This window comes from Dreissena polymorpha, chromosome 15 (assembly GCF_020536995.1).
Source record: "Dreissena polymorpha isolate Duluth1 chromosome 15, UMN_Dpol_1.0, whole genome shotgun sequence".
NCBI lineage: Eukaryota > Metazoa > Mollusca > Bivalvia > Myida > Dreissenidae > Dreissena > Dreissena polymorpha.
In genome coordinates this window covers 17,450,995-17,469,470 of record NC_068369.1, presented here as the reverse complement: position 1 = coordinate 17,469,470, position 18,476 = coordinate 17,450,995, and the positions used below count along the sequence as shown (strand labels likewise).

Here is an 18,476-nt window from a genome sequence, read left to right as displayed (position 1 = left end):
AGATATTTTATACGTTATGACATAAGTAAATATTTATTTAATTATATATTTAAATTAGAACTGAATATTGACTGCGGACATTTCACAATAAATATTATATTGACTCCACGGATTCATTTTTCTACTACCTATTAAAAAAGTATCGAAAGTCGACTTATTGAAACTGTTATGTGTGTTTTCCGGAAAAAAAAATCATTTTTAAGATTAAACACGGTCCAAACTTAAATAGTTTTAATGCTGGTTAAATGCAACCTAACTATAACGTATGCCGTAGAATCAAATAACATAACTAATCCAAGAAATTTGCGCTGTTCAGAATGAATCATTATATCGTACTATAGATGTATGCCGTCTCATTTAAAAGCGAAAATTATAACTACGCACATTTATTTCAGGCTTTAAGATCGTATCATCAAATCTCAGCAAATACACGCGTTTAGAAGGCGACAATTTGATCGTACGCTGTAACGCCACGGTACTACCGCACATCGACGTATACTGGGCCAAAATAGACTCGAGGCAACCCTATCGGCAGAAGGGAACCGACCTCCTGATTTTCAACATCGACCGGACGTATTCCGGTCAATACGTCTGCTACGCCTTGAATATGACGGACGCTCCTTACTTCAACGCGACTGGGACCAACGTCACCATTGACGTCATCACAGTGGACGTAGAATGTATGTTCATATTATCATTTGTTTCTTATTTTCAAACGTCAAAGGTATGCCATGCTATTGCTTTTTTCTATCAATATCATTTTAAACACATAAAAACCGGTCACAAAGCATAGCATGTGGCATATTGTGACCACGGTAAAGCTACATTATCTTGTATTAATACATATAAACATAACAGTTATAAATTAAAACATGTCCACAACTAAAATCAGATACTTAAAAGATTCATGGTATTAGAAATGTATGTTCAACATTTTGATTTTGTTTTATTTCTCTGCCTACTTAAAGTATATAACGTGTAACGTTGCACAAGATAAATTTTAATTATCTGCTGTGGAAAAAAGATGTATTAATGAAGTTATTTCAAGGTAGCGCACCCGTAATGGGCACCTTTCCAAATATAATCTAATGTATTATTTTCTTAATCAGCATCATTTCACTGAACTAGACGCAAATTTTTAAGTAGGCTTTTCATCCTTTAAAAAAATATACTGATTTTTTCAAAACCACCCACACGCTCGGCTTTTTTCCAGTTTATTTGCACCCCTGGGGTATATGAACGTTCCATAATTCATCTAGATTTCCACATATAGGCATGCAATTGGTGTGTACAGATGCAGTAAATGTGTTTAAAGTTTAAACAAGATGAAATAAGTTTTCTTTTACAGACTTTTTTTTTATAACTTGTTATCTATGGAAGAGCGCCATAAAATGTAAGTGGTTTCAGCCAAGTGGAAATTGTGTTGGTTAACAACAAAGTGTCATAAAATTCGAAATACATTTGTTTCTTTAAGTAATATTATGAAATTAGTTTTTATAGATACACTATATACAGCAAAAATACCAAGAAATATACTGATTTACCGTTTACTTTTTTAAATAACAATACAAATGCAACATGCATGATTCGCATTTTCAGCAGTAAATCACCCAATTTAGCAATAACGTTTTTAAAAATTGAAGAATGTGCATAAAAATTGCAACATATTTTACAATAAACAAAGCTTAAATGCAATATTAAATCAAATTACGTTAGAAAAGAAATACAACGCGTCGCAAAAAGTATGCGTTGTCGACAGAATTCGAACCTGCGCGGGAACATCCCAACAGATTTCTAGTATATCGCCTTAACCACTAGGCCACTCGGCCACGACAACTTCAGTACCTGCTTAAATTAGATACCCATAAATAAACAAGTAAAAAGGCTCTTCGATCTTTGAAAAAATCGCGGGAAATAATTACGGGAGCGCTACCTTAATTTCGCGATTAAATACCGCAATGCTTACATGGTTGCACAGTTGTTTTTTACTGGTAGATATATAATAACGTTACGTATCTTTTGCAAAAGTCATGCTTATTCATAACATTTTTGTGTATTTTTTAATCAATGTATTGCAACTCGATTTAAGCAAAAACGTTATTAAAATCTGGATATTAACGTTTTGATTAATATACATGTATGTCTTTTTTTCCATTTTAGTGTTATTTATAATAAGATAATACAATGTTTATCCGCCTTGATTAAGTGGAAATCGGCCAATATTACATCGCGCAGACGGCTGCCATGACAAAACGCGACATTCACCATTTTAAGTAATGTGATGCATACATAATCTTAAAATGCTAGCCTTGGAACCAGGAGACCTCGGTTTACATCTCCATTTATTTTTGAGGATTTGTTTAACCCGATTATGGTGGTCCAAAACGTAAATAACACGCGATTCAATGCTTAAGGTAATCCGTGAAGAAGTTCAATAACTGAAATAATGTTGGTAGGTTAATGAATGAGGAACACTTATTAAAAAAAAACTACATGTAATCTTTTCAGCTGATTGATTTCGTTGAAACCAGAAGGCCAAGGACTTAATCGCATTTGTGGCGCGCACATTGTTCAAGATGGCTTTTATATCATTAAATTATAAACATGGGAATATGCATTAGGTTTATTGCTCCTTTGTATCTATGTTAGATCCACCAAGGCCGGTATGGGGACAGCTTTTCAGTTTCGAGGGGTCCGTGGGTGAACCGGCCAAGCTGACCTTTAACTTTTCTTCCAATCCACGTCCCAAGACAATATGGTCAAGACCGAACGGTCAACAAATAAGGGCAGCGATCAACGACTGGCAAGACAGGACCGAACTGGAATGGGATGGCTTGAATCCGGTCAAAGTCAGGTACGTTTATTGTCCATCGACGCAACGTCATAAGATTCTTATATCAGGGTGCAGGATCACGTGGCTTTTTGGGGTTCCCCCTTTTAACATTAATGGTTGTTAACAAGAATGTAAGTGGTTCTTTATTTAAAATAAAAACAATTAACATTTTTACTTACAAATTTCAACTAGTGCATAAAATACAGAATTTATTTAATAAGCCTGTGTATTGTTCAAAATTCGATTTGTACTTCACGGTTATGAATCACGCAACGTGAAATGTTGCCACCGATTTCAGACGCACTCAAGGATTTATTCGTGTACCTTAAGATATCGACACAAACTGCATTACACACGAAAACTGTATTTTATTCACTTAAGATTGTATTTCAATAACTTGAGAAATTTGCAAAAATAAAGTTCTTAACGGTGTGATTACATTTTGTCCGGCCCGTGCGTTAACCCCTGAAACCCAGTTGATTCTGCACCCTGATATAGTAGAGGATGCGCACAGTATCCTACCATTCTGGCTGAGGTATACACAGAAGAATAATGGGAATTAGTATTCATATGCATGCCTTTTAAATATGGTTTGTTCGAGGAGCAGCTTTTCCTGATGTCTTATCAAATAATTTCATTTTCAGCAAGTACATAATTAACATCTCATCAATTAAAATATGTATTAAACCTTACATTAGTTAACACATTTTCCGGTATTGGTGCAATTTGAAAGTTTCATACTATATAGTTTCGAATACGATGCTTATCGGGGTTTAGGCCTAATGCAGATTAATTTACTTTAGGTCATTTAGGGCTTTATTGTAACTTAATGTCGCGCAAATATCAGCTAATTTGAAAGGAAAACTGGGTTATCCTTTTATATGATAAGTAAAAATCTTCATACTTCATAATTCATTTATGTACGGCAAACACAAACAAACATCTGTACAGTGAACATATGGTGTGTTAATGTATAAACAGTTTTTTTTTCAGCGATTTTGGGAACTACTCTGTTACGTTACAAAATGAGTATGGAACATATACGGCAACGATGCAACTTACTGCAGATGGTAGGGAGCTGAATATATTTTACATATTTTCAACATGCGGACAGAGACGTGTTATGACCCGTAGAATGTTTTAAATCTTATACATGGCGGTAACACATCTATCGGACAATTTACACGTGTTTGTTTACTTTCTTTCCGTAATATAAATACAACGGTATCAAGTATTTAGGCAACACACAAAATGGTACAATATAAAAATTAGTAGAATTTCATCAAGTGTACTATATAAGTGCATGGACATGTATAACTTTACATTATTACATAATTAATCCACCGTGTCTCAATCATGTTTCGACGCAATTTAACGCCGTAAAGGCAATTCGATCCTTAACGTTAGCAAACGCGTTAAACCCCCATCACTCAGAGCTGGTATTCTTACTACGTGCTGACTGCGACCCAGAACGCGGAAGATCTCTGAGGTATTTGTCGTGGGAACCCATGAGAGCGGCGTTTAATCGTCAAGGACGCCTATGTTGGCGATCTTACGGTAAAAACTTTGGGCATGTTCAAAGAAAACCCCGAAACGGCGCTCTCTTTCGTTGTCTTAGCTAGAACGCCGTATGACACACAAGCAGAGCAATGCGCACGCAAAGGTTGCATTATTGTCGTAGAGACACGTCAGCACCGTAGTATTAACAGCGTGACGTCGACGATGATCGATTTGACCGACTATCCAAACACCGGAACGAACGAAGGGTACAAACTCGCTAGTTTAGTGCAGTTGCAATCTTGTAATATAACATCTTATCGTTGTAAACTGCGTGTTTTTGACGAAATTTTAGTATTTATAACGTCGTTTTTGTATCGTTATGAATGTGTCGTAGTTTTTTTTTAAACATGACAAGTCAATTTCAGTGTTCAAGGAGATTTATTTCTTTTGATTTAGTTCTACCACAACGTTTTCCAATGTCGGTAAAATATTCTGAACTACAAGTTACATGCGGCGCAACGGCGGAGGCCGCCCCGCGATTCAAGAAGTTGTGTGTCCGCTTTGCCCAGTAGTGTGCGTGATACTGTGGGAACGTTTTTTTTAGATGTCCCCCCATAGACACCCAGTACTGGTTCTAGTCCTTGGAAACGGACTCGAGAGTGTTTCAAATAAGCCTTAGGCTTTCTATGCAGTCGAGCTAATATAAATGCGTTTTAACTATACGCTTGTGAGCCACGTGTTGCCAAACTTTGAACAATCCACAGAAAATTAAAACGTGTATAACTGTTTGATACGGTGTTTTTTTATTGTTTCATTTTTACCTGATGTCTACTCATTGAGAAGGATGTTCTTGTATTGAGATAATATTAATTTACACACGACTTAAAGTTGAAATATTGTAAAATCATCAGTCTTCAAACAGGGCTCGTTCAAATTACTATTATCTTTCGTGTTAAGGTTTCCCGGAAGCTCCTCGCGATGTTCATATCTACAACGTCACAGACAACAGCGTCACGGTCCGATGGACGTCAGGTTTCGACATGGGCTCACATCAACGCTTCCTTGTCTTGAAACTTTACAATGGAAACTCCTTTTCTACGGTAATCTTCTACTGTTAAATGTCGTTTATTCAGACACATATTTATTTCAAATCATTGTTTGATTTATTTATGAAAACAACAAATATTCGAAATGTAATTTGTGTTTAGCCCATTTGTGTTTACTTATAATTATACACAACAATGAGGGGTTCAGTGAGTGGAAGATGAGCACACTCATAAACAAGATCAAACAGATATCGCAACAATATTTCCGATGTTAACATGCTTATTAAGTACCTTATATCTGCGAAATTTGTAATATTGGACCGAATGGCTCTGTATTGTCTGGTGTTTAACAAATTTGTTTGAACCTTTAAGCTGACTGATTTTATCAACGACAACTCCACGACACACGGCATCAACCAAACGTGGACATATGTGGTTGACGGACTCACCAAGAACACGTTCTACAACATATCGGTCGTCGCGATAAACGAACAAAAACGCATGTCGAGATTTTCAATGCCGCCGACAACTTTCACAACTAGCGGTGGGTATTTTACCCTTCGTTTATTTGTCACTTTTGAATCGATGTTTTCAACCTAACCAATCTAGTCAATATGTTACATCTCAACCATTTAACTTAGAGTAAATGACGTGTAGTTGAGTTTGACACATTGCAATGTGATCGATGTAATCTACGTTATCAATCTAATCTGAGTTGTCGCGACAACTCTATGGGTTTGATAGTTCGATTAAGTGTTCTCCCTTTTGCAAGATAACTTCTAATTACTACTAAATAAACAGTGTAATTGTAAATTTAAGTGGATAGTTTAACAAGTGGTTGAGTAGACGATAGCGATGGTTTAAATCGTCTTGATTCGAACTATAAAAGTGCGATCTTTGTGGGAATGTCTATAGTATTTTTTATGATAATTTCCTTATTTTGGAATAGGATTGTTTAAGTGAATAATTGGTATTCTATGGAGAATTATTTTAGTACACAAAGGTTTAACGGGCTAAACGTAGTCGTGTACATTAAACATTACAATCAGTACATTATTAAATGCAAAATAGGGTATACAAATCCAAACAAAGAATGGTTGAAGGCACCCATGACAATGTAATTGCTGTAGAGTAAGCTTGACATAATACGCACAATGTTGGCTAATCGAAGAGTTCACTTACACTGCGATAAATTGCAGCGCACCATACACACAATGACAGTACAGGCACATATTACGCTGTACTTGTTTGCGAGCTTGGTCATACATAATACACACTATTTTAGAAGGTTTAAACCATGAATGTTCAAAACTAATATGCGTTGCAGGTTCTCCCAACACCTTTGATCTTCTGCATCCCGTTTCAACGGGCATTGTCGTAGGTGTTGCACTGGGGTCGGTCATCTTAATCCTTGGAATTTCTGCTGTCTTGCTGTTCCTTCTCAAATGGAGACGAATGCGTACCTCTTGTAAGTTAGCTATCAGTGATGAATACTAAGCTGAGTGTATTACAATGTTCTTATATAAGCACGGTTTCAATATAAATTATTTTTGGAATGGATTTGAATTTTGTAATTCATTTATATGTTACAAAATAGACTCCGCGGTTCTGTATTTCATTTCGTCAAAGGAACGAATGCCAAGAAATAACTAAAGTCATTTAACTTAAAGAAACTATATACTTATCAAATGGGTGTTTTAATTAACAGTTTTATTCCTTATAAATTCTAAATGCTTGATATATACGTTGCTAGTAATATTTATTTAATTTGTAACTAACGTTATCCGGCTGTTAGTTTTGAGCAACCAGACAACGTTTGCAACTTAAGAGTTTAAAGGCTGCTTAACTGACGTCTTTATTGTTCTGCAGAAACACCGTCAATAAGTTGGCAGGGATTTGATCTAGGACTAAGATATTAACCCTTCGCATGCTGGGTAATTTGTCTTCTGCTAAAATGTCGTCTGCTGAATTTCTAAAATAAGCATTTTCTTCATTTTTTTTCAAAGAATACTATCAGAATAGCAAACAGTTTGGATCCAGATGAGACGCAACGTTCTATGGCGTCTCATCTGGATCCAAACTGTTTGCAAAGGCCTTTAAAATTCGGCTCCAGCGCTTTAAGGGTTAAATTAATTCATAAGCGAATTGTCACTTTACGAGTTCATACAAATATATCAAGCTATGTGTGTTTTTATTGATGATTTGGAATACCCTTTTACGTGAAAAATTCGTCATATAGTTTGAAAATGTATTCAAATGAATATATCATGTCACTCAAAGAGCTTTTTATAGAGATCTGTATAAAGTGTTAGTAAAATATCAGCGTAACGTTTACTGTTTGTTGGTGTTTATATTTGTTTGTGTTTATCTGTAATACATGTGAAATTTAGTATATTTCCATTTATTATACTGCACATTTTGAGACAATGATTAAAAACATGCATTTTACAAATTAAAGGAAATACGTCTAAATGATTGGCAAACCATTTGAAAACATTGTTTCATTGCCTTTTCATACGCAGAATGACTACCTAAGTTTTCAACGTCTTGCGAAAATTGGTCATATGAAATAAGCAGCCAGCGTACATCCAGACCAGTCTGTGCATTCGCAAAGTCTGAGTTACCCTGTCCGCTGTAAGGTCACGGGAGTTTGAGGTCTCTTTAAACGCATTTATGCCTAGTGGACTCTCCCATCCTTCTAAATTGGATTAATTTATTTCCAAAATTAGGGATGTCTAGTATATTTATTTCTTTATTTACAATATTTCTTACAGACATTCCTTTAAGCAAACAGCGCAGACCCTGATCTGGGTCTACGCTGTTTGCCAATGCCTTTTTTTCTAGACGCTAAGCATAAATGGATTAATTAGCGGAGATCAATACTGGTCGTCAGAGTGTACGGAGACAGAGGCATATCTGGAGATTCACTTCTCGGAAATGTCATAAGACCCATTTTCGCACGACGCGTTTCTAATATAAACATTTTATTTTAACAGATGAGAAGGCATAAGGGACCTGCGTCCATATTTTTCAACACAACTGGTTCAGTGCAACTTTATTCATCGAATACATTTGGATGTTTTGAATAAAACTAAATTGTATTGTTTTTACGGTCGAAGTTGTGTTTTGTTTTAAATGTATTCGACAAAAAGAAGTGCTCATTTAACGTTATTTCAAAAAATGCTGCAGCGCACGATCTTGATTTATTTAGTGCGTACAGATTACACAGACAACTGCGAAAATCAGCAATGAGGTAAATGCACATGTTAAAGGGACTTTTCACGTTTTTGTAAATTGATAAAATTATAATTGAAACAAAATGTTTCAGATTCGCAAATGTTCGTTGTAGTTATGATATGTGTGCTATAAAATATCCACAATAAGCATCTTTTGAAGATTTAAAAACTTGAACATTATAAAGCGTTGCAACGCGAAACGATTGAATAATTTTGAGAGTTCTGTTGTCCTCGTTATATTTTGTGACGCTACGAAGATTGCTTATAAAGTACAAAAATACAACAATTATAGTTTGAGCACGGATGGCCGAGTGGTCTAAGCGATAGACTTTTTCACTCCATGGGTCAGTGGTTTGAGCCCATCTTACTTTTTTATTCTTTTTTTTACTAGAGTTTTTTTTATCCAATATTTACAATTATCAATATAAAGCATTTGATGACAAACTTCAATACATGCCAAAATCTGTGTCCGGTAAACAATTTTATCATAGGGGCGTAATTTTGAAAGAATGGTTTATAGGAAACATAAGCAGATCCTCTCATGCGCGATTATAAGAGTGTAGTTCAGAAATTAAATCTTTTTTTATTGATGACAACATTATTCATGACTAAATGGTCGTTTATATAAATATATTATTGTCTAATGGTAATTTGAAATATACGTGATTTTGCACACCAATATATACAATGTCGTTGTAAAGCGTTTCTATTTACTGAACAATAAAATGAAAAAATATTTATACGTGCATATAATGAACAACACGTCAATCGACATAATATTTTTGAAAGCTAGAATAACAAATGTTAACTCGCACATTGTCGCACATTTTATTTCAGGAAGCTTTAAAACTTACAGACGCTGGTACAGCGCGTGACGAAAACCAGCAAGTTGTGGATTTTGTCCTTGAATGTAAAATTACATTTTAATTACATGTGACACAGTTTAAATGAAGACAATACAAACATAGCCACTAATGTGCTGACGAAGAACTAAGTACCGCGACTAAAATGCCTGTTGCATGTACTGATGCTACGAGTTTGTCAACTCTTGTAATTTCAATTATAACCTTCTATAATATCAAGATATGTGTTTTTTCTAAGTTTTTATTGGTGATTTGGAATGCCCCTATACGTGTAAAATTCGTCATATAGTTTAAAAATGTATTCAATTGAATATATCATTTCACTCACTAAGCTTTTAAGAGAGATCGATATAAAGTGTTAGCAACATATATAAATATATATCATTTTATTGACTTAGTTGAAACGTCAAAATATTTAGTGGCATTATTTACATATATGCACAAGTTTAATATAATATCGTCGACGATTGTAATGCGACATAAATATATAAAAATAAATAAACATAACAACAAATGAACACGTGCAGTGAGAACGTGTACCAGTGGTAAATATATGTTCGTAATTACGTATAACTGTACGTGGGCAGTTTTGTATCCAAAGCGACAAAACGATTCCCAACACAGTGACAAAATTCAAACACACCGAAACGTAATAGAAAAGAAAACTTTCAGTGTAAACTAATACATTCTAAGTAACTTTAATTGTATCTGTACATTTATAGTTTTTCGAAACACCTTGAAAACGCTTCACAACATATCGAAACTATTCACACTAAATATACACTGAATAGGAACCCGAAAACGATATTGTTTGGTGTGATTGCGCTGTCAATCAAGATGGCGATATGCACCCCCATGTGGCTAGTTTTTCCACCGACTGGGAATGTATTGAGGAATTTCACATCTGGATGAAATCCACGTCTGTGATCAAAGTCGTTCATTCTGAAATATGTGTCATATCATTATTTAGTACTTATAGCAGCTTGTCATAACTTGCGTAATTACACAATAAAATGTGTACAACATCGTTGACATCCTTTGTGTTGATATGTAGGCTCATACATTCAAAGCGGGGTTCATACATATAATTAATATAATGTATATTAACTCGTTCATTTTGCTTTCTTTTTATCAATGATTTAATGAGATAACAATTCGGTTTTATTTTTAATGACAAGCTATTTTAGCTATTGCTACAAGGAGTTGAATGTTTGCGTTTACAAAATCTGTATTCACCATGTATCGCGAAATCGTTGTTAAATAGAACTGTCAGTTGAACGTGAAAAGTAACATCATTAATATTATAATAAAGCTATAATTAACGTTTTCACGACAAAACATCTGTTTAAATAATGTTATGTTGAGAAAAGAACATATTTTAAACACATCACTTAATATAACCATGAACGCTAACATGATAAAGTTTAGAACAGTGGCGTAATACTCGAGACCCCCCAGTTCCTTTTGACGACCCGGACTTAATGTGAACATATGTTACTATGCTGATCTATGTAAAACAGTTCGCACTACCAAACATGTGTTTCACATTTGTTCCCATATCAATCATTGATTTTTTTTAGGATCAGCCTAAGATGTTACATAACACATATTACACCGATATATGTATGTATGTATTTCTTTTGACCTTGCAGTCAAGGATAACTCCTGAAAGTACAAGCACGTATTTCCAATGGGGTCCTTTGTTTTTTGCTGAAGAGACAGCAAGCAGAAGAGACAGTATTGAGATACAAGGAATCCGGGTGCGATACCCTAGCTCTTTGCGAATAGATCACTTGGTTCTTTTACGTGCTCAGTGTTTAGCACCGATTCACGCGAGAATTACCTGGGTTTCATACCAGTACATCTCTAGTTGGGTAGGAAACACTTGAAGCATTTCTGAAATTTCTAGTACCCCGGCCAGGAATTGAACCGGAGACCTCTGGAATGGTAGACCAGTAGTGTGTCACCACTCGACTACCGCACCACCGATGGACATTTTCTTGCTAGATAATACCTTATTTGAACTGAAGTCTGTATTAAAATGTGGCATTTCGGGATTGGCCAGCTTTTAACCCATAAGTATAATTGGAAGATTGTTTGTGGAGGATCACTTTCTGATATTACATACTTAATATTAAATCTCTCTGTTTCAGAGATTTAAAAGTTATTTTGCAATATTTCCATATCAAAAATGACGCCCGGTAGAGAAAATATGGATCTAAGGGGCATAATGTGAACAAACTTTGCAGATGGGTTCTTGGTGATATTATATACAAAAACATAACAGCCATGGCTTTTGTATTTTCAGACAATATGATCTATATTACAAGTTAAAGTTTAACTAATTATCCATGGGGCTACTATTGACCCTCAGGACAAGATTTGAACATGTATGGACCAATGTATATATTTGTATAATGTCATTATCTGGAAATAAAATATGTATAAAGTAAGATTTGAACAAACGTTGTAGAGATTCTACACATGATGCTTTATGCCAAATATTGTGGCAATCGGTTCGACGCATAACCCCAAGAAACTATGTTTTTCATGAGAACCTAGGTTCTCATTCTGAGAACCTAGGTTCTCGCTTGAAGATTGGACATGGCTTCCACAAACCAAGTTTTTATTCGATATCCTAGGTTTTCACCAAAACCAAAGTTATCATAAAATGTGCATCAAACGGCGATAGCCTATGTTCATATTTGAAAAAGAATGATAACCTAGGTTCTCATGAAAACCCTAGCTTCTTGGGATTATGCGTCGAATCGCTTGCCATAATCCGTAGTTTTTATTAAGGAACCATAGTTCTCATGAGAACCTAGGTTCCCAGAATTACACTGTGAAAACCATAGTTCTCATGACGAGAACTTGAATTCTCATCTTTAATACTAAATCCGTGGTTTTCATTTGGGAACCATAGTTCTCATGAGAACCTAGGTTCCTTGAATTACGCGTAGGACGGCGTAAACTTGCTCGTTTAGAATATGGCAAGCGTTTCGACGACTAATCCCAAGAAACTAGATTTTTCATGAGAACCTAGGTTCTCATTTGAAAACCTTAGTTTACGCTCGAGAACCCATGTTCTCGGCGAGACGACACACATACACACATATAACTTAGGTTCTCACGGGAACCTGAGATATCATTTCAGAACCCCGGTTTTCAGCGCGGTCTGACGCATAATCCCATGAAACTAGGTTTTTCACGAGAACCTAGGTTCTCATTCTGAGAACCAAAGTTCTCGTTTGATATCCAAGGTTTTCACAAGAACCTAGGTTCTCGACAGCTTTTCGCGTCGTTCTCTCGGATATCCTAAGTTTTCATGAGAGCACAAAATTTCATTTGGGATCATAAGTTCTGGTAAGAACCTAAGTTCTCATGAAAAACCTAGTTTCTTGGGATAATGCGTCGAACCGCTTGCCATTAAAATATAAAAGACGTGGACTTTCGGTTTCAGATAAGATTTTTACAGATTTTCGGTATATACGTTTATGTAAGTATATGCTACATATAAAGGCATAGTGTTTTGCAACGACAAACAAGAGCATTAAAAAAATTGTTCCTAAATATGTCTTTGTAACATGTGTTACCCCAGGGCCTAGGCCAGTGTTGGCCCAAAGGCATAATTTGAACAATATATGTAGATGACCATGATCCGATTATGCATACCCAGTACTAAATCTCTGAGCTATGAGGGGTTGCAGGAGAATATTCTTAGGTGTTAAGTGATGTATTACCTCTGACCAAATTAATCAATGACCCCAAATTATTTCAACAAATTTTAACCCAAAAACATTCCTGTAAAGTTTCGTCAATTCTGCCCGGTTCAGGAGGAGTATCCTTTGAAGAATCATTTAAAGCCACACAACTTTTTTGGCATATTAAATTAAAGTGTAAATAAAAAAAAATATTTATCTATGCCAATAAGAATATATCATTGTGACTACAAGGTAGAAATCCGGTTATTTGCGCTTTAAAACTTAAAAATAATCGCGTTTGTCGAAATGGACGTATACGTCTAAAAAATCCTACTTTCGGCCTGAAAAGCGGTACCGTTTGAAGAATAATAAATTACATGCTAACTAGGCTTTAGATTCAATATTATTTTATCCATGCCAATTATAATACATCTGGTTGGTTACAAGGTAGAAATCTGTCTTTTTGCGCTTTAAAACTTAAAAATAATCGCGTTTTTCGAAATGGACGTACTTATTCGTATAGAAATCCTACTTTCGGTTTTAAAATATAAAAAAAAATTACTTGCTAACTAGGCTATAGATTTAATGATAATTTTGCACACTTTCAAATTGCATCTATATGTATTGATTAACATTTATTTCATTTCATGGTGTGTGGCTTTAAGGACAAACTTACGCATGCATGAATGTGTGTATGTACGGACGACGGACATCACGGGATCACAGTAGCTCACAATTAGCATGGTGTGCTAAGATGAGCTAAACAGATTAAAGCTAGAGCTCCATATCAATTATAAAGATTCACGTAACACATTCGTTGTTGTTTTGTTTAAAGGGTGGAAAGCATATCGACCATGCCTTTTATACTCGACATAATAAATAACTCGATATTTTGATAAACAAATACTATTAATAACACAACTTACTATTGGAGGATACATATTGTCCCATGAAAAGTTTGAAGACCGTACCGAACGATATAACCGATCTGTAAAAACATCAAAGATCTTGTTTTAAAGCCTCTATAACGCTCAAAATCAACGTAAAGTTCGCAAAGTATTTCGTAAAATAATGCTAACACCTAAACAATCAGTGTTTCTTATAGGAATAGACACAATTTCAACGCTAGATGTGGTATGATTACATAGATTTTTGTAGATACAAAATGCTCGTTTTTATTTATTTGTGACACTATTACTTCTATTTTAATTTCCCGCGAATATATCTATGCACACGACACACGAACACTAAAATGGAACATGTACCACGTTAGCGTTCATATATCGTATGAAATGATATCGTTGCGGGAAATTAAAATGGAATAAATATGCAAAGCAATAATAAAAACGAGCATTCTGTATCTACAGACATCTATTTTACCAGACCACAACTGGATTTGAAAACTTCGGCAATTGCCTTAAGAAACACTGATTTTTAATTGGTTAACTTTATTTTACGAAATATTTTACGAAATTTTCGTTGATTTTGAGCGTTATAGAGGCTTGAAATATATCGAATACGTATAAATTACGTCTACTTTATAGCAAATGTATCAGGACCCATAGACAGTTTTTAATCCGCTATTTTGTTACTTACAGTCAATGTTAGGCATGTGTATGTCATTGTACAATTTATATATGTGTATACTGTATTAACCCTTTACTAGTTATAATACTCATAGGCAGTCATCCTTTCTCGTTTATATTAAAGCATTGCTAATCTGCAATGTTATATGCCTAAACAGTTTCTAAATTATTTAATAATAATGAATTGCAAGAGCATTTGTTAAACATGTTTACGCTAAAACGGTTATATATATTCTATGTATAGGCGCCAGCTTTTCAAAAACTTACCTGTTGATTACTGATAATATTAGTTAAATTTCTAACGGATAAAGATTTTTCACCCTCAAATGACTCATCTTTGTTAAAAACAAAAAGTTTCGCAGAATGAAGCATGCATGCGTAGCTAATAATTAAAGAAAACATGTCTTAAAGCGTTTAATCATTGTTGATTCATTAAACAGCTACACATTGGGTTCTCATGTGCACAATTTACTCACCCTCGAATCCTATTGAAACTTCTACATCAGACGGAGCGTTATTTCTTCCTATTTCGGACATACTGTCCCACCCATGTTCACTACCATATATTGGGCCCCGACGACTCATCGGATTGTACCTGATCGGAATGATGGTCGGTAGGAATGGTCCCATAACGGGTCTAAAAGTAATAGACAAATAAACTTATCCATTGTAAGTATATCAGAAAACAGTATCTTCCTCCTACTTTTGGCACACAGATTATTTGAAATTGAAAACTAGTTTTTTGATTCACGGGCACGTTTAGTAACCAAGCGTCCATGGTTACAAATATAGGTGAACAAGTTACCCCACAATACTATGAAAAAGTCAATATGTTCACTGTTTTACTTTAAAAATTACAAAAGCAATAACAAGAACGTTTTTCATATTTAAGATGATAATGTGCACTGGATTTAAACATTTGTTGTTAAATAATTATTGTTTGTGATTGTCCATCAATATTCTTTCAACGTTCACGCCTTTTTACAATTATTGTACATACGCGGTTAGTTCACATTTTCCATGGAAAGGTAGCACTATCAGGGTTTGTCCGATGTATAGTGCTTGCCGTGTTTTTTTGGTCAAATATGCATATACTTAATTTAATTTCAGGCAACAAAACATGAATACAGCATCCGTACTTGTATGAGGTGTATGAGCTAATTGTATCATCATCCTCCGCCATTTTTCTTTTATTTCTGCACATCCGGTACGTGAGAAGACCCAATACAAGGGCGGCGATGAGGAACATAGGGATTCCAACACCGAGGCCCACCAACAGGGCGAAGTCGTCTGTGAAATCATTTGACAAATTATAAAAATAGTACATAGTAAATAGTACTGGATAGTTTATAGAAATGTAATATGTGCAAATATGTGTATGCATTTCTTATTCACTATTACTGTACAGATGCTGAATTCGACAGAGCTAGATCACAAGCCTTGGGTCGGTTTATACAAAAGTAACTACCTGACCTTATTCATTTTATTAAATAACAAAGTACTTTGTCTTAAACCGTTTGCTTTTGGTTCATAAGCACATCGCTAGAACGTACTAACATTGGACGATATACTTAAGAATAGATACTCTTAGTCTCATCAATCGGAGTCATCTGCGAAATCATGCGTGACGTTATACATCTCAGGCATCGTTAGCAAAAGGAAAAGAAATGATATATTATCTATATTATATTAATTATAATATCTTGAATAAAAAATATACAACTTCCATTTGAATGTTGTCAACCAATGACAGCACACATAACATGTAAACTCTACGAAAACCGAAAAAGGTTGGATACAACTTATTTCAGCACAAAGGACTTACAAACCATTTGCATCGTGCGATGCCTTGTTTGTCGGGTTATTTTATGTATTTCAAGACGATACAACAGAAGATAAAAACATAAGCCCACATATTTTCATATGAAAGCGGTTCAACCCTCCATCTAAATTAATGAGCGGGACATCGTTGAGTTAGGTATGAACTTTTCATTTAGATTTTTGAAATTCAATTGTGAAATATGCAATTGGTTTAAAGTGTTTGTTTTAACTCTTATGACTTATCCCGAGCTAATTAATTGTTAATCGTTATTTATATCTTACCTTGTTTTGTCAAAGGTCTGAAATAGAAAATAAATATGCTATTATATAAATAATTACCGGCATTGTCAACTTTGATCAATATTTTGACACCATTATCACACAGAACATTGAAAGCAATTATGTTTTTAGAAAAAGCGTTTCTGAAAAAGGTACACATGTGGCTATCTTGATTGGGTATGGCAAGCGGTTCGACGCATAATACCAAGAAATGAGGGTTTTCATGAGAACCTAGGTTCTCATTCTGAGAACCTAGGTTCTTACCAGAACCTTGGTTTTTTAATAAGAACTTAGATTATCGTCGTTTGATGCACATTTTATGATAACTTGGGTTCTGGTGAAAACCTAAGATATCAAACAAAACCTTGGGTTCTGGAAGCCATGTGCAATCTCCAAGCGAGAACCTAGGTTCTTAAAATGAGAACTTAGGTTCTCAGAATGAGAACCTAGGTTGTCATAAAAAAACGAGTTTCTTGTAATAATGCGTCGAACCGCTTGTCATAGTGACTTACTCATACCAGCTTTCTGTACATCTTAACACTTAAATCACGTTCGATCGTTTAAAGAGTATGGGAGATGCACACTACTAAGCGGACACGAACATGGTGGTTCAAACATTAAACCTTCAAGTGTGACTTGAGCCGCTGTGACTCAATGACCTAAACTCATTTATGCCTAGTGGACTCTCCCATCTTTTTCAATTGAATCAATATATTTCCAAAATAAGGGATGTCTAGTATATTAATTTCTATATTTAGAATATTTCTTACAGAAATTCCTTTAAGCAAACAGCGCAGACCCTGATGAGACGCCGCATCATGCGGCGTCTCATCTGGGTCTACGCTGTTTGCCAAGGCCTTTTTTTCTAGACATTATGCATAAATGACCTTAACGCTTGAGTGAAGCATCATACATCTCCTTTAAAATGGATAGGAAATATCGAGAGGATTAGCAAATAATACCGACCGATTGATAGAATGTATACAATTAATCTTATGTCTGTCAGAATCCTTAATCATCTATTTTGATTCTATGTAATTTTGTATTCACAAATAGTGTTCAAACAGTCACCTACGTCGCATTGTTGCTTTTGCAGGACAGTGTTCGCGTCATCTACTTATACAGTCGACGGTATAGCAACTACTAGTACATAATTGCCAGGCCATAATACTTACTCACAAATCGGCTTCTCATCTACATATTTGCACTTTGTCTGAGTGGGACATAACCCTTGGATTGACTCGTAAATGGCGCAAGACATCTCCGCCTGCGTTTGGTTTAAAACGACTGCAAAACAGAAAAGTCAGTTACTCATGTGTGGTATACTAATCTTGGCTCGGTGCATTTACTATCGCAACCTATGTTGTCGAACGTACATTGACATACATTTCGTAAAACTCGTAGTTTTGGAAATTCACGTGCAGTTTATTGATCAGGTTATTTATAAATCTCCATAACCGTTCACAAATATATAAAAACATTTGTAATGACTTTTTTTATCAATTATGAAATGTATACTATGTATAACTAAATCATAATTATGGTATGTGAAAATGTGCGTTACATCACACGAAAACATGCAGTTTCGTTTTTAAATCTTTAAAATTTGCA

The 18,476-nt window shown here is 35.0% G+C and overlaps 2 protein-coding genes across 3 annotated transcripts in view; one reads left to right on the top strand and one right to left on the bottom strand.

The window, feature by feature from the left end:
• The window catches only part of LOC127860481 (twitchin-like), a 30,355-nt gene extending 21,858 nt beyond the window's left edge, over positions 1-8,497 (top strand). Inside the window, exons 2-8 of one of the 2 annotated variants that reach the window (XM_052398572.1) lie at positions 396-680; positions 2,650-2,854; positions 3,827-3,903; positions 5,291-5,433; positions 5,752-5,923; positions 6,707-6,847; positions 8,376-8,497. In XM_052398572.1, coding sequence (XP_052254532.1) covers positions 396-680; positions 2,650-2,854; positions 3,827-3,903; positions 5,291-5,433; positions 5,752-5,923; positions 6,707-6,847; positions 8,376-8,389 — 1,037 coding nt within the window. In that variant the 3' untranslated portion in view covers positions 8,390-8,497. The remainder of the gene's footprint in view (positions 1-395; positions 681-2,649; positions 2,855-3,826; positions 3,904-5,290; positions 5,434-5,751; positions 5,924-6,706; positions 6,848-8,375) is intronic. The other variant, XM_052398570.1, reaches the window with a different exon arrangement.
• Positions 8,498-10,007: 1,510 nt separating this feature from the next.
• On the bottom strand, positions 10,008-17,947 carry LOC127859593 (uncharacterized). The gene is made up of 5 exons (XM_052397092.1): positions 17,941-17,947; positions 15,905-16,055; positions 15,242-15,402; positions 14,106-14,167; positions 10,008-10,420 (listed from the first exon to the last, which is right to left on the bottom strand). The coding sequence occupies exons 1-5, from the start codon at positions 17,945-17,947 to the stop codon at positions 10,406-10,408; spliced, it is 396 nt and encodes a 131-aa protein (XP_052253052.1). The 3' UTR covers positions 10,008-10,405.
• Positions 17,948-18,476: the final 529 nt, after the last annotated feature.

Coding starts and splice junctions, on each gene's coding strand:
- LOC127859593 (XM_052397092.1), bottom strand. Junction 15,403..15,904: donor AGCTCATACACCTCATACAA/GTACGGATGCTG, acceptor TATTACTTTTAG/ACCCGTTATGGGACCATTCC. Junction 14,168..15,241: donor AGTTTCAATAGGATTCGAGG/GTGAGTAAATTG, acceptor ATGTTTTTACAG/ATCGGTTATATCGTTCGGTA.